Genomic DNA, 17,000 nt, shown 5'->3' on the forward strand with positions numbered 1-17,000 from the left:
AAAAGACCTGTAAAAATAGAAATAACCCACACCACAAATACAAAAGAAATAAAAGGCAATTTGAACAGTTCAAATTCTGGGCAGAAAATCTACTACTTTTCTGGTGCCTTTAGGGCATATATTAACTCAAAATATCTCCGAGTTACTGCATGTTGTGCTGGCTGCAGAGTTCAGAAGCACAGAGCACTAAATGCCACTGTGATTCCAAGCTCTGTTATAAGAGAATCATGTATAAACTCAGAGATACTTCTTGGTACTATTTGTGCTAAAAACGCCCAAGAAGCATACAGACCCAGTTTGCAGTTAAAAAAAAGCCACACACACAAAAAAAATAAGCATTGGCAAAGCCAATATCTCTCGGCAATAGCTCGAGCTCCGAGCTTTTGGCCTTCGAAAACTCTGAGACATTTGAAACAAGTACAGTATTTGCTACTCCGCTACACATCAGAGTGGAGATGGCAACTCAGCCCTCTGAAGGGCATCTCGCCCACCATCGTCCACACTGTGTATGCGGCTGGGAACTGCCGCCCACTCCCACAACAGCTCTCTGTTCCTGGCCAACTATTTGTACACTGCGTAATAGCCAATACCAACAAGCATGAGCGACAGCAGCCCTGCAAGCCGCGGTGCTGTGACGATGGGAGGGGGCAGCGCTGGGGGCTTCATGTAGGCCAGCACAGGGAGAGGAAGCGGTGGCTGCAGCCCTTGTGGGCTGACCTATTTTTTTTATCAAAATCCCAGACTGTAAAGGTAATAGAAAATTAGGAACAGGGTGAACCTGTTGAATATTAGTGCCTACAGAATAGTAACACAAGCAATAGCAAGTAAATGTCTGCCCTTCACAAGCATGGAATCTTTTTTTTATTTATTTGCAAACATATACAATGCGCATGAAAACCTAAAGTAATAAAAGGAAAGATATTGCCATGTGCATGTTTGTAAAAAAAAACCACAAAAAAAACCTGAAAAAACAACTGAAGAAAGAACATAGAACCAAAGTATTATTTAACCTGCCAAACCAGTTTTGCCACTCATGTAGACTCTTTTTAAGCAGATGTACATGAACAAAAGCCAATCACAGAAACGGGCTATCAGCCTTTTTTGTGATGGATGGAAGAAAATATGAATGATTCATGAACAAACCATGCCTATTTTCATAACTCTTGGTTCGTACCTAGAATGTTTTTTCCTTGGAAGTTGGTTCCCTGGTACATTTCCCTTTTGGTGGGATACCTAGTAGGCATTTACACATTGGTGGTTTGCCTACATTGGACTCCAAGATCGGTGAGGTCCTGGTGTGTATATCCCAGAGGCTATTACCTTGGTGGATTCACGTGTTGGTGTGTCACCTACTGCACCTTCCTCTGCTGGGAGTTACCTGGCTTTGATCAGCATTTCACAGTTTCAGGGGTACCTTTCCCTGTTGGGGTTTAATTGGTGAATATTCACCCTGGAAGGTAACCATGGTGAAAGAGACCTTTTATGCCTTAGCCCCAACAAATGAAGAAGATGTAGTCCATATAAGAGGGTAAAGCAGGCTAAGTGATACTTGCATACATTTCTGTTTTTTCCATCTTTAAGGCTAGTTACATGTGACCGTTTGCTCAGTACTGCTAAGTATTATACAAACCACAAACACCAAACTTCTTTGACTCGTATTTGGGTCCATCATCTACTTTGTAACACTGCTTGATTTCCGCAAATGGGTCCGCTTTTGCCTGAAACTGAGTCATGAATTTTTACAATCACTACCCAGAATTCTCTGCCGCACCAGACGAAACCACCATAAAAAAAAATCTTTAGCCACTTTATCAACCAATGGTCATACTTTAATTATACGTGAGGAACAACACGACGGAAACAGTGATTTGAAAACGAGGTTTTATTTGGTGATAAGGACAAGCAAGAATGTGTGATAAGACACTGAAGCATCCAAAGGGACAAGGGGAGAAAAACGTTCTGGTGGTTGTGAAATAACATAATGGACTGAAACAAAGTAGAAGTTACATGTGAACTGAGGTGGGACACATGGAGAGCGCCCAGTGCACGCCACAGCTTTCAAATGAGGCAACTGTGCGAAATAGCTAACAAGAATGAGACCACACGGAACATAGAGGAGACGGTGGCAGGTTACAAAGAGAAGAGACACTCTTCACAACTCTCCCTACCGCAGACACTATGTAACACAAAGTCAGCGGGGAGTGGGGGCATGTCTCCTCGCTGGCAAAACAATAACGGGGAACTGGATGCAAGGTCTAGCGCTGCTCCTCTATCAGAATACGAAGAGTCACTAGGATGCACAGGAGGGCAGCGGGAAGGTGGGGCCTCTGGTAGGCTGATGAGACTAGGCCCCTAAGAAGATCGTGGGAGACCCATGTGGGGATGTACGGCCGAAGAAAGAAGTAAAATTAAAAACAGAACACAACACACATTGCCTTGGGTGAAAGAAGAATGACCTGATAGAGCCTACGAAGAACAACAGCTCCACAGGCTGCGAACGCCAGCCTTGCAAGCCAACAGGAACTTCAGGTGATGCTGATGGTGTTGCACAGAATCGCAGCCTGGCCTTTCAAGTTACTGAAAGGAAAAAGAAGCGAAAGAGCTGAACTACGAGTCACAGGAGACGCAATTGCAAGATCGGGCGCCTTTTTATCTGCTGAACACACTGAAGACACGTACAAGTCTTGCAACACGTTGTGGAGTGAGGTAGCATGACCGGAATGTGGTTTCCCGTGCTGGAGTACACGCTAAGTCCAGTGCAGTGCCCAGAGCCTGTGATCTCGGTGCTGCTGGCCCATCAATGTCTTTAAAGGGAGTTTGGGTGCTGTTCCCGCATAGTATAATTTCTCTAACATGTAACTGAAATCTGTTTTACTGAGCAACAGCCATAAAACAAATGCTGACGAATTAACTGACTTGGCAATTTTGAACCACCAGGAGTTCATCTTCTACCGATGGGCGCTCAAAAGGCTTAGAGTATGTCCCGACCAGTCACCCATTTAAAAAAAAATAAAAAAAGTAGTCCCGAAACATTGCTTAGAAAATGGCTGCTGCATATGTTAATAGTAGTTGGCCAGTGCTCTCTGGGATGCTAAACACCAGAAAAAGCATGACGTATGCATGCCCTTGACAAATTGGGAGAAAGCAAAATGGAATGACAATATTGCCAGCAGTTAATCCACAAAGTAGATACAGCATGTCTCAGTTTGAGACAGCACATGCAAGCCGCTGAGAGCCGAGACCTAAAAATGCACCATGACACAGCCCTAGAAGTTCAGCTTCAGGAGTGTGCTCAGTCTATCACACGAACGCCCAAGGCTCATATCTTTTGAGCGTACTGCAACAATGGAAAAAAACATGACTGTCCTTAAAAGCCTCCTTACCCCTTTGGCTTTACCTCTATTTTTTTCTAACTTACACAGATACTGATTTCAACTGTTCTCTCAAGCTACGGTGATATCATACAGAACAGGGCATCCGTCCCTCTGTTTCCAAGTTTCTATGGGCGGGCTGATTTACCTATGTATTTCCTATAATTCGCTGCCATTCGACTTCTTCTGCAAAACGTCCCTTAAGATACTCTGCACATTCAATTTTCTTAGCAAAAAGTAACAAGCAGACTATTTCCAGCCACAAGACCACACCAGCCAGCTCTCATTGCTCTGAACTTGTTCCCTCAAGCAAAGTGCATTGTACAAAGTGCACAACTGGGAAAAGTCTTTACTTCAACACAGGGGAATTCAAGACCAACTGACACAGATGCAGTCTCCGATCAAATGACCATCTCCAAGTTGAAATTCTGTAACAGAATGGAAAACAACATGGAAGGTCAACCTTCCCTGTTCTGACAGCCCAGCTTCAAACTCTTTTCTAGTTCGCGTCAGGAATCTGGCCCTTAATGAGGGCCATGCTTATCCGGTCTTCAGGGAAGGGGAAGATACTACTGTTCCCATTCATCTGTGCTAACATGAGCAAATCTGTCTAGCACAACAACACATATCATCTGCTTGACTGTTATGCTGTTAACCAATAAGAGACTGCCGGCACTCTTGAGTTACCGGCAGCGCCATGTCCTCAGAGAAGCAAACCAAACAATAAAAGTGTAATAGGCATGAACCAATTATAAGACTTCTGGGTAATCCCCGAGTATGAATAAGAATTACTCTTCCCTATAGTGAGATGTGCCTATCGCTTACTGCACCATCATTAAAGAACATGTCTGGCCTTCATGCAACCTGCCAATGCTTAGTCCCTTCTTGGCAAACCTGAACTCACCTTTTAACAGCCTCTGCACAGATCTGGCCTGAGTGCATCTCTGGCCTTGAAGCAGGTCACCTACATATAAGAATAGCAAACCTCTCCAACCTTGCACACAAGACCCATTAACCTCCTCACTGCTACAAACTATAAAGCTAACAGACTGTTGAGCTCCTTTTCAGCCCAATTGTATGACATGTATCTGATACTTTGTGCTACTACAAGCCCTCTACAATCACAGTAGAGCACCATTCCAGTAACCAACCTCATAATATTCTCCACTACATGCAGGCCAAACGAGCCAATACACTTCTTATCCATACACACATGCACCTGCAAGCATCCGAAAACAAGGCAACAATGATTGGGAGCCAAACTAGTGGTAGTAATGCAGTATTCAAATAACACCGATAATACCAGTCTTTACCATTCTGTTCACTTTTGCCAGGGCTTAATTTGAGCCAGTGGTTTCCGCTGCTCGTAAATGACAATTATCCACGGGGGGGCTGGCGGGGGCATATGACAGTCTGAAACATGGTGACGCTGCCTGTTTAAATAACAGATGAGTACATCAACAGTTGTTTATTAACTCAATAAGCATTAAAAATGCTAATACTTGCTGTGCCAGCCAGTTTTAGAGCTTTGGGGGCCTGGAATAGTCTGAATTGTCACACTTGCAGGCGTGTGATGGTTAGTAGTTGTGCTGGTACTGTCACTGGCACAGTTCACAGGGGCAATAGGTAGTGCAAGCTGGAGTGGCCTCCTGAAGGCCCCCCTTTTTTCTTTTTTTAACAAATTAAGCACTGCTTTATGACCCCACCCAAACTCTGCTCCAAGATCACTTCTCAATCACTAAAGACACAACAGAAACACACACTGTGACAGAGACACAGAGAGATTGTGCAAGGTATAACAAATAAACAGATTTCTCATTCGGGCCAAAAAGCATACCCTTCACTATCTGCCCACAAGTTGTCAGCAGGTACAATCTGGCATGAACTTGTTGGCAACCAGCACAAAATTCTGAATTGGGCAAATCGTAATTTGAAACTCGTGCATAGACAGGGATTTAAGACTATTTCCCAACAAGATTCTCTCCAGGTTTTACTTGATCACCCGTGGGTATAAAACGTTTGTGCATGCAACTAGCAAAAGTGCAAGCAATGAGCACACAACCAAACCTTTATCAACCAGGAACCGTGTACAAGACGCAAAATGGAAAATGTGCCTGAAATAGAACTAGTTCTTAAATGTTAGGACAGTAGAACCCACTTAGGTACATTGTTTGCCAGACTGACACATACTATTGTACTTACAGTGAGTTTGGTCTGGTCATTTTGATCACTTCCAGGTCAGGTTCACTCGAGTGGATGTGATTCAGGTTCTGAGTAGGAGCGCTGTTTGAGTTCATAGAACTGTTTGCATTGGACGAACCTACCGACTCAGCACTGGAGTTAACACTGTTCCGCTTCTCCTCTGGAAAAGGAAAGACAAAAATACCTCATATAATAGCTGTCATTACTTTAGTTTAATTTTGCCAAACTCCTGGAAGAGAGCATCTAGCCTAAGGAGATAATAAAATGCATTGTCGCTCACTCCCAGCGCTTTTACAAACGATCCATAAATAAGGCTTTAGCAAATATTTCAATTTTAACAGTTGCAGTTCTTCTTGAATCTTTACTTCATTTAAGCTATTTATGAAAATATGAGGTTGCTAACTCTGGCACAGGGACAATGAAAAGCGGGATGCATATTTTGAACCATTTCAGGTTGACTCCAAAATCTACCCCAGAAAATTAAACATTTAGATGACAGAGTGTGAATGGACTAACGAAGGCAATGGTGTCACAGGCCCTAACGCAAGCTTGGACAATGGGCCTCCTTGTCCTGTTGTGTAGTAAAAAACACAATTATACCTACGGCGCGGAACAGCTCTCTGCGCCAGTGCCACTGCACCAGCTGCACAACGAACAGCCACGCCCAGGAAAGGGATTCGGTCTCCCACGAGAACATAAATCTCTCTGACTTGCCCTCAGCGCTCTCGCCAATTCTGAATGAATTTCAAGAATTGCTGAGGTATATCTCTTGTGGAAATTAATCCAATCTAAGACTTAACAAGACACTTAGGTGGTCATTCTGACCTCGGCGGTAAAAGGCGCCTACCGCCGGTCAGAAATCCTCCATAATCCCGCCGCGGTCGCGGAAACCCGCCACGGTCATTCTGACCCGCAGAAGGCAAACCTCCGAAAATCCGACCGCCACAACAGACCGCCAGACCAGCGGTCGGCGGAAAGGTGGAGGTGACCAAACCTCCACCGCCACGCCAACAGAAATACGCCCATGCCATTACGACCCACGAATCCACGCGGCGGTCATTCAAACGCGGTATTCCATTGGCGGGACACACCGCCGCGGTCAGAATACACACAAACGAACAAAACTCACCCACATTGGACGATTTGAATCCCACACACCTGATACACATACACACACCACTCCCACACACACAATACAATATAAAACACCCACCCACATCACCCACAAACCCCTACGCTTAAAAATTCGTAAAGAAGGCAAGAGCGAGACACCAGCATCCAAAACATAACAGCCACAGCCACTCAACACCATCACCCACACACTATCCACACACAAAACAACACACACCACCACACTCAACTCACTTAAATACACATACTCCACCCCACACATCATACACACCACCCCATGGCACCCCAAAGACAACCCCGCTTCACAGACGAAGAACTCAGGGTTATGGTGGAGGAAATCGTTCGTGTAGAGCCCCAGCTGTTCGGCACACAGATACAATACACCAGCATTGCCCGGAGGACGGAGCTATGGCAGAGGATTGTCGACAGGGTGAACGCAGTGGGACAGCACCCCAGAAATCGGGAAGACATCAGGAAGCGATGGAACGACCTACGGGGGAAGGTGCGTTCCATGGTATCCAGGCACAACATCGCCGTGCAGAAGACTGGCGGAGGACCCCCACCTCAACCCCCACAATTCACATCATGCGAGGAGGAAGTCTTGAACATCCTGCATCCTGACGGCCTCGCAGGAGTCGGCGGAGGAATGGATACTGGTAAGTTGAAGCTTCAATACTGCTTCCCCCCCACCTGCATGCCAAATCAGACCCCAACCCTCACCCCCATCCTCGAACCCCACCCTCACCCCCACCCCCACCCTCACCCCCACCCTCACCCCCACCACCATCCTCACCCCCACCCTCACCCCCACCACCATCCTCACCCCCACCACCATCCTCACCCCCACCCCCAGCACACCTATTCCCCGCCAATGTCTCACCATCACAACCCACACATCCCAAAACCTAGGCCTGCATGCGTCCACTAAGCATGGACACCCATCACCAAAGCATGCCCAATGCATATACACATCCCCCCCACAAGCCACCCTCACCAAAGCCCCCACACACGAATGCCAGCACTTGGGGACACGGGAACCCACAGATACACCCATATGCCACACATTGAAACTATAACCATACCTCTATACCCCTGCAGGACCCGACCGTCAACACACCGCGGCGGAGGGGCCAGAATTATCCACACCCCCCACCCAAGAGGCCGTCAGCGATGACAGCAGCTCTGTCGATCTGGACACCGATGACCAGCCCGGACCATCGGGGACCTCTGGACAGTCGGTTCCCCTCACACAGGCACAGGCCACTATAGACCCTAACCCCTCTGGGAACACCAGCACAGCTCCCACCCAGCGGGCCCATGCCTCTGTCTCCAGGGCGCGTCAATCTGCGGTGTGTCTACCACTACAGGGCACCCAGGATAACCCACCACCCCAACAACAACAGGGACCTGGGGGCAGTGGTAGTGGGCACACCGGCCAGGGGGCAGAGGCCCAGGGAAACAGGGCAACTCGGCGGGCAGCTGTGCGACAGGGGGGGGAGGAGAGGCCCAGGGAACCCACTCTCCACGAGGTCCTCACCACCATCATGGGAGCATACAACCGCTCCCAGGAGACGATGGCGACGGTACTGGCCCGGTTCCAGGAGATCCAGGTGCTGCAGGAGGAACACTATCGGGGGTACAGGGAGGACATCCGAGCCATCAACACCACCCTGGTTACCATGGTAGGGCTGCTGCAGGACCTCGTAAACAGCAGGGCGGACACTGAACAACACCCAAGGGCCCCTGCCACTAGCCTGGACCAAGAACAGCTATCCACCTCCGCCGGCGCTAGTGGACAGGAGGCCCCCGCACAGCAGCAGCCCACCAGACCCCCACCTCCTGCAGGAGAAGAACCACCCCGCAAGAGGGCCCTGAGATCTCGCAAGACAGAGTAGGATGTCAAGACCCCCGCCAGCAATGGATACCACCTGATGTCATCCCACTGTCCCACATTGTCACCCTGTCCATCCTCGAACTGCCCATGCTCCATCTCTCCACAGGCCTCTGGACAATGCACCTGTGTGACTGTTACTCTGGACTCTGCCATGGACATTCCTTCACCATAGCCCCCACCCACTTGAAACCACCCATCCCATTTTGAGCACTTCAATAAACACCTATTTTGCACCAAAATATCAGGAGTCTGGCTGTGATTTCAATAGATTGTAATTGACATGACAGTGCAAATATGTCCTTGTACATGGTGAAGTCAACAAACAGCTGCCACAAAGCTGTAGTCCATGGGGAAACGAAGCACAGGACTCGTAGTGGGGACCCCAGATCTGAAATAGGGAGGGAAAAGCCAAAACTCAGTCATCATACACTGGGGCAAATAGACAGGCAGCAGAGATGCTGCAGAGTAGTTAACATTTACTAAATTATCTTTGAAATGTTACCTGTGTCCTATTGGAAGTACTGTTCAATGATTCTGTCCCTGTTGTCTGTTTCAGCCCCGTCGTCTTCCTCCTCGTCACTCTCCACAGGTTCCACAGCTGCCACAACACCACCATCTGGACCATCCTCCTGCAGGAAAGGCACCTGGCGTCGCAAAGCCAGGTTGTGAAGCATGCAGCAGGCCACGATGATGTGACACACCTTCTTAGGTGAGTACATTAGGGATCCACCGGTCATATGCAGGCAGTGAAACCTGGCCTTTAGGAGGCCAAAGGTGCGTTCGATCACCCTCCTAGTACGCCCATGGGCCTCATTGTACCGTTCCTCTGCCCTGGTCCGGGGATTCCTTACTGGGGTCAGTAGCCACGACAGGTTGGGGTACCCAGAGTCCCCCACTAGCCATACACGGTGTCTCTGTAGCTGTTCCATCACGTAAGGGATGCTGCTATTCCTCAGGATGTAGGCGTCATGCACTGACCCTGGGAATTTGGCATTTACATGCGAGATGTACTGGTCAGCCAAACACACCACCTGGATGTTCATTGAATGGTAACTCTTTCTGTTCCTGTACACCTGCTCCCTGTCTCTTGGGGGAACCAAAGCCACATGGGTCCCATCAATGGCACCAATTACGTTGGGAATATGTCCAAGGGCGTAGAAATCACCCTTCACTGTAGCCAATTCGCCCACCTCAGGGAAAATGATGTAGTTCCTCACGGATTTCATCAGGGCAGACAACACTCTGGATAACACCTTTGAAAACATGGGCTGAGACATCCCGGAAGCAATTCCCACGGTTGTCTGAAATGACCCACTTGCCAATAAATGGAGTACTGACATGACCTGCACCAGAGGGGGAATCCCTGTGGGTTGGCGGATGGGGGACATCAGGTCGGGCTCCAGCCGGGCACACAGTTCATGGATAGTGGCACGGTTAAGACGGTAGGTCAGGATAATGTGGCGTTCTTCCATTGTCGACAGGTCCACCAGCGGTCGGTACACGGGAGGATTCATCCGTCTCCTCGCCCAACCCAGCGGACGGTGCCTAGGAAGGACAACATGGAGCACACAGTCAGGCAACCCACAGGTACGTACTCACAGCTAGCACAGTATACGATTCTCTATGCAGTGAATGGCGTGTCTGAGTGGCTATGCAAGGCCTAGGCCTGTGTGACGCAGTTGAAATTGAGCCATGTGGGCCCTGGAAATGGCGGCTGCCTGACCTGTGAAGTGTGACAATGGGATGTGAGGTCAATGCGCTGGCGTGGCACACCGCGGCGGGCGGCGGGCGAAGACCGCGGCGCGAAGCCGCATTGGTTAACATTGAAGCCTATGGGTTTCAGGAGCCAATGGCGAAGGGCGCCGGCGGTGGCGGGACGCACCGCCGCGGACGTGACCGCCATTTTCTATCTACTTATCCACTTGCGACTTGAACTTTCACAGGAGAGGACCTATACTGCAAGTGTTGCTGTGACCTCGGTCTGGAAGGGACAATGGCTGCTGCGACTGGGGAAAGGGCCCCTGCCTTCACTGGAGAGGAGTTGGAGAAACTTGTGGATGGGGTCCTCCCCCAGTATGCGCTACTCTACGGTCCTCCAGACCAACAAGTGAGTTTAATTCTATCTGGATTTGGGGCCACTGGCTGGCTTGGGGGCCTGGCGGGGATGGGGGGCATGTTGGGGCTGGCGGGGGGCCTGGCGGGGGGCCTGGCGGGGATGGGGGGCATGTTGGGCCTGGCGGGGGGCCTGGCGGGGATGGGGGGCATGTTGGGCATGGCGGGGGGCCTGACGGGGGGCCTGGCGGGGATGGGGGGGCATGTTGGGCATGGCGGGGGGCCTGGCGGGGATGGGGGGCATGTTGGGGCTGGCGGGGGGCCTGACGGGGGGCCTGGCGGGGATGGGGGGCATGTTGGGCATGGCGGGGGGCCTGGCGGGGATGGGGGGCATGTTGGGGCTGGCGGGGGGCCTGGCGGGGGGCCTGGCGGGGATGGGGGGCATGTTGGGCATGGCGGGGGGCCTGGCGGGGATGGGGGGCATGTTGGGGCTGGCGGGGGGCCTGGCGGGGATGGGGGGCATGTTGGGCATGGCGGGGGGCCTGGCGGGGGGCCTTGCGGGGATGGGGGGCATGTTGGGCATGGCGGGGGGCCTGGCGGGGATGGGGGGCATGTTGGGGCTGGCGGGGGGCCTGGCGGGGATGGGGGGCATGTTGGGCATGGCGGGGGGCCTGGCGGGGATGGGGGGCGTTGGGCCACTGGAAAGGAAAATGCTGAGTAACTTGAACGTGGTATTTCTCCCTCCCTGTACGTGTCACATAGGTCCGCGCCCATGAGAAGATCGGGATTTGGCGTGCCATCGCCAAGGAAGTCCGGGCCCTGGGGGTCCACCATCGACGGGGCACCCACTGCCGCAAGAGGTGGGAGGACATCCGCCGCGGGACCAAGAAGACCGCCGAGTCTCTGCTGGGGATGGCCTCCCAACGTAGGCGGGGTGCCTGCCGTCAACTGAGCCCCCTGATGTTCCGGATCCTGGCGGTGGCCTACCCTGATTTGGATGGGCGCGTGAGGGCAGCACAGCAGACACAAGGGGGTGAGTACAAGCATCATCTACTCTGTTGTCGCGCAGTGGAGGTGTCTGGGTGGGGGAGGAGGGCTGTGGATCCCCCTAGGCCAGGGCGATATCTGTAGGCTGGGCACCCCCGTAAGCCCCTGTGTCCCCAGCCACCACCCTCAGTAGTGTGCCAGTACAGCCATCCCTGGGCCGTGTCATCCATGGGTGCAGTTGTCAACTCTAGGCGTGTAGGGCATGTTCCACGGAATGCGTAGCGGACCCCAAGTGCGCAACTTAGTGCAGGGGGCATCTGTGTCTGTCATGTCCGCTAACTGTACCGGAGATCCATGTAATCAATATCCCTTTATTTCTCTCTCCCCCCCCCTTTTTGTTTGTCTTTCTGTGCTTGTGTGCATCAGCATCATCAGGCGGAGGAGAAGTGGCATCGGGGCAGGAGGGAGCTGCAACTCACATGGCCCAGGAGGGCCATGCCACAGAGTCAGACTGGACCAGTGAGACGGAGGGCGAGGGGAGCTCCACGACGGGGACGACTGGACCCTGCAGCGACACGGACACGTCCTCGGAAGGGGGCTCCCTTGCGGGGGTGGCACCATCCGTGCCCCCCGCCATTACAGGTACAGCCGCCACCCAGCGCACCATCTCCGCCCTCCCAGCAGCCCCTCAGCGTTCGCCCCGTGCCCGCTCTGCCAGGAAGCCGGGCATCTCCTTCGCCCCAGGCACCTCAGGCCCTGCCCCTGTTACCCCCGCTGCCCTCAGTGAGGAGGTCATTGACCTCCTCCGAACGCTCATTGTTGGGCAGACTACCCTTTTGAATGCCATCCAGGGGGTGGAGAGGGAGGTTCATCGCAGCAATGCGTACCTGGAGGGCATTCATTCGGGTCAGGCTGCCCATCAGCGATCGTTCCAGGCTCTGGCCTCAGCACTGACGGCAGCCATTGTCCCTGTCTCCTGCCTGCCTCTACTAACTCCCTCCTCCCAGTCTCCTGTTCCTCTGCCTGTCCCACCCACACCATCAGACCAGCCTGCACACACCTCAACACCCAAGAGAAGCTCATCCAAACATAAGCACCACAGATCACGCAGACATTCACACACGCAACATTCCGATGCAGACATGCCAACAGTCACTACCACCTCTGTGACCCCCACCTCCTCGTCTCCCTCCTCCCTCCCTGTGACGTCTACACTCACACCTCCATTCACCTCACCATCAGCCAGTGTTTCCATCACCAGCACACCCTCCACTCCAGTCCGCACACGTGCAGTCACCACCCCCACTGCCATTTACACGTCCCCTGTGTCCTCTCCCACTGTGTCTGTCACCCCCTCTTCCACACCACACAAACGCAGCCACCCACCCACCCAACAGCCATCCACCTCACGACAGCCTATCCCTCCTGCACCTGCACCCAAAGACAGCAAACGTGACTCACCTACAACCACATCCTCTCCCTCCACTCCCATTCCCACTGTACCTACCACTCTCCATTGTCCCAAGAAGCTCTTCCTCGCCACTACTAACTTCTTTCCTGACCCTGAGCCCCCCCCTCCTTCTCGTCGGGGTAAGAAGAGCACCTCAGCCACCACCAGCCCTGCAGCCCCCTTGACAAGGGTGCAGGGGTATTGGAGCCCGCCAGCCCGCATGTCTGGATCTTCGCCCAGCAGCAAGGGGACAGCCAGCCCACCCCCTGGGAAGAGGAGCAGAAGGCGGAAGGGGCGCCGCAGGAGCCCGCCTTCTACATCCCCCCCGGACACCACCCAGAGACAGTCACCAGCCACAGCTCCAAAGGGAGGAAAGGGCCACAGGCCGACGACTAAGGAGGGCAAGGGCAGCAAGTTGGAGAGGTCAGGCAGCAGGCCTGCTGCCCAGGAGGAGCCCACAACCCCCATAGCCGCTGCCCCGGGAGGAACCGGCACAGCTGCCCCGGGAGAGCCCACCAGCCCCATAGCCGCTGCCCAGGGAGGACCCAGCCCAGCTGGCCAGGAGGGCCCCACCACCCACAGCCCAGGTGGGCAGTGAAGGAGCACCATCCCCGCTGCCCAGGAGGGCACCACCAGGCATTTAGCAGTTGGCCATAGACCGTCCGCCGTCTCAAGAACCGCTGAACTGGGCCCTTCAAGGCAAGAACCGCTGAACTGGGCCCCGCCGTCTCAAGCACCGCTCCGCTGGGCCCTGCCGTCTCAAGAACCGCTGAACTGGGCCCTTCAAGGCAAGAACCGCTGAACTGGGCCCCGCCGTCTCAAGAACCGCTGAACTGGGCCCCGCCGTCTCAAGAACCGCTGAACTGGGCCCTTCAAGGCAAGAACCGCTGAACTGGGCCCTTCAAGGCAAGAACCGCTGAACTGGGCCCCGCCGTCTTAAGAACCGCTGAACTGGGCCCCGCCGTCTCAAGAACCGCTGAACTGGGCCCTTCAAGGCAAGAACCGCTGAACTGGGCCCTTCAAGGCAAGAACCGCTGAACTGGGCCCGCCGTCTCAAGAACCGCTGAACTGGGCCCTTCAAGGCAAGAACCGCTGAACTGGGCCCCGCCGTCTCAAGAACCGCTGAACTGGGCCCTTCAAGGCAAGAACAGCTGAACTGGGCCCCGCCGTCTCAAGAACCGCTGAACTGGGCCCCGCCGTCTCAAGAACCGCTGAACTGGGCCCTTCAAGGCAAGAACCGCTGAACTGGGCCCTTCAAGGCAAGAACCGCTGAACTGGGCCCCGCCGTCTCAAGAACCGCTGAACTGGGCCCCGCCGTCTCAAGAACCGCTGAACTGGGCCCTTCAAGGCAAGAACCGCTGAACTGGGCCCTTCAGGGCAAGAACCGCTGGCCCTTTGGCAGACGTGGCAGGGCAGGATCTATCTCGGGCAGGGCTGCAGGATGTCCTCTGGCCAACTTGCCTCCTCCAGTGGCAGTGGGGTCTGTTATGGACTGTATGGACTGTGGCTTTGCTCTCCCCAGGATGGCCCAGTGGGCAGGCCACCCACTGTATGGACTGTGGCTTTGCTCTCCCCAGGATGGCCCAGTGGGCAGGCCACCCACTGTATGGACTGTTTGGACTGTGGCTTTGCTCTCCCCAGGATGGCCCAGTGGGCAGGCCACCCACTGTATGGACTGTATGGACTGTGGCTTTGCTCTCCCCAGGATGGCCCAGTGGGCAGGCCACCCACTGTATGGACTGTTTGGACTGTGGCTTTGCTCTCCCCAGGATGGCCCAGTGGGCAGGCCACCCACTGTATGGACTGTTTGGACTGTGGCTTTGCTCTCCCCAGGATGGCCCAGTGGGCAGGCCACCCACTGTATGGACTGTTTGGACTGTGGCTTTGCTCTCCCCAGGATGGCCCAGTGGGCAGGCCACCCACTGTATGGACTGTATGGACTGTGGCTTTGCTCTCCCCAGGATGGCCCAGTGGGCAGGCCACCCACTGTATGGACTGTATGGACTGTGGCTTTGCTCTCCCCAGGATGGCCCAGTGGGCAGGCCACCCACTGTATGGACTGTTTGGACTGTGGCTTTGCTCTCCCCAGGATGGCCCAGTGGTCATGGAGTCCCCTCGTGGATCTGGCGTCGTGTACTCAAGTGGCTGAGGTGCCCCCCCTTCCCTTCCCCCTGAGGTGCCTGTCCTATTTTCTTTCTGATGCCCCTGCAGTGTTCTCTCCGTGGAGTTCTTGTCGTGGGACTGGGCCTTGCCCCTTTGCACAGGACCCCTGTGATCCACGGACAGTGGTTGGACTACATTTAGTAGCTGTATATATTTTGTACATAGTTTATTTATTTTTTGGGATTAATGGCGTACATATTTCAATATATCTGCCCGTTTATGATCTCTTCTTTTGGTCTTTGCATTATTTCGGAGGGGGGTGGTTTGTGGGTTGCGACAGTGATCTGTGGGAATGCATTGATGTGTGTGTTGTAGTGGGTGTGGGTGGGTGGGTGTGTGCCGGTAATCTTTTCCCTCCCCTGTGTCGTAGGTGCAGTACTCACCGATGTCTTCCGCGCCGCCGGGCGTGCTCCTGGTATATGAGGAGGAATAGGAGTGCGGGGATGACCTGTAACTCTGGCTCCATACTGCCGGAATCTCGCGTGGAGTGCGTAGAGGTGAGCGTTTTCCCGTTCGTAGTCTGTTTCCGCCGTGTTCTTATCGGCGGTGCTCCCGCCCCGGAAAAGGTGGCAGATTGGTGGGTCGTAATAGGGTGGGCGGTACTTTGTCTGCCGCCGGGCTGTTGGCGGGAACCGCCGCGCTGTTTGTTTGTACCGCTGTGGCGGTCGGAGTGTTAAGTTGGCGGGCTGTGTTGGCGGTTCCCGCCAGGGTCAGAATTGCATATTTTAGACCGCCGGCCTGTTGGCGGCTTGGCCGCCGCTTTATCACCGACCGCCAGGGTCAGAATGAGGGCCTTAATGTTTGGCGCAGCAATAAAGTCGCTCTTTATTTTATTCTGAGCTATTCCTGAGTTTCTGATGGCTGAGGTTGCTTTTTTATTCTGTATTTGGTCATCAAGCCTTTCCTCAAAGAGAAATAAAAATGCAACACACTTCTAAACATCAATGAAGTCAAAACCTCTCCAAAAGAGAGAAAAAAGTGAATATGTGTAGGATAAAGAAGTTTTGGTGGAAAATCGGGAACGAACAAACGGGTGTAGGGTCCATTGGCAGTCACTGTTATAGGAAGATTAAGGGCAAAATAGACAAATAAGAGGGAGCTGGGTCTTTTTTAAATACAAAAAATGTGCCTTGAGGTTTATTGTACAAGTAAAATTAAAAAGTTACTTACCTTTGTTAATGATATTTCTGGAGAAAGCTGCAGATTCCTCACCTCATAAATCTCCCTCATGCACCAGACTGGAACAGGAAATCCGCCAGTAGGTGGGGCCATACAGAGGTTGATCTGCACAAAAAAGTATGGGAACTATGGGGGTGAGGGGAAATGTTAGTTTAAAATTTAAAAAATAGAACCCGCCCACTTCAACCACTTGTTCCATGGCACCAAGTTTGCTTTGGCACCTCCGCTGATGTGACTTCACATACATCTATGGCTCCAACCAGTGGTCTGATGTCAGGTTCTCGTCTTTTTTTCCCCAGAGCCACAATAAGAGCCACTCCTTAGAACAGGGAGGTGTATGGGCGTACGTGAGGAACCTGCGGGTAGATAACGTACCAACCAGAAAGATCTTTATGGAAGGTAAGTAACTTTTTTCTGATCGATAATTCTACCTTCAGACTTCTCACCACATTAATTGATACCAGAGCAGTACCACGACAAGACAGGACTTAGGCGAAAGCAAGGTGGTTTACCAACCCTATGCACTGACAGGCATGAGGCACATTATGAAAGACACATCAAGTATGATAGA

General features: G+C 52.7%; 1 protein-coding gene across 2 annotated transcripts in view; it reads right to left on the minus strand.

The window, feature by feature from the left end:
- Positions 1–17,000, minus strand: part of ARHGAP26 (Rho GTPase activating protein 26) — a 1,945,875-nt gene that overhangs the window by 324,911 nt on the left and 1,603,964 nt on the right. For both annotated transcript variants that reach the window (XM_069244698.1, XM_069244699.1), the window contains exon 20: positions 5,574–5,733. In XM_069244698.1, the coding sequence (XP_069100799.1) occupies positions 5,574–5,733 (160 nt within the window). The remainder of the gene's footprint in view (positions 1–5,573; positions 5,734–17,000) is intronic.

The sequence above is a fragment of the Pleurodeles waltl genome, chromosome 7 (assembly GCF_031143425.1).
Source record: "Pleurodeles waltl isolate 20211129_DDA chromosome 7, aPleWal1.hap1.20221129, whole genome shotgun sequence".
In the NCBI taxonomy this organism is placed as follows: domain Eukaryota; kingdom Metazoa; phylum Chordata; class Amphibia; order Caudata; family Salamandridae; genus Pleurodeles; species Pleurodeles waltl.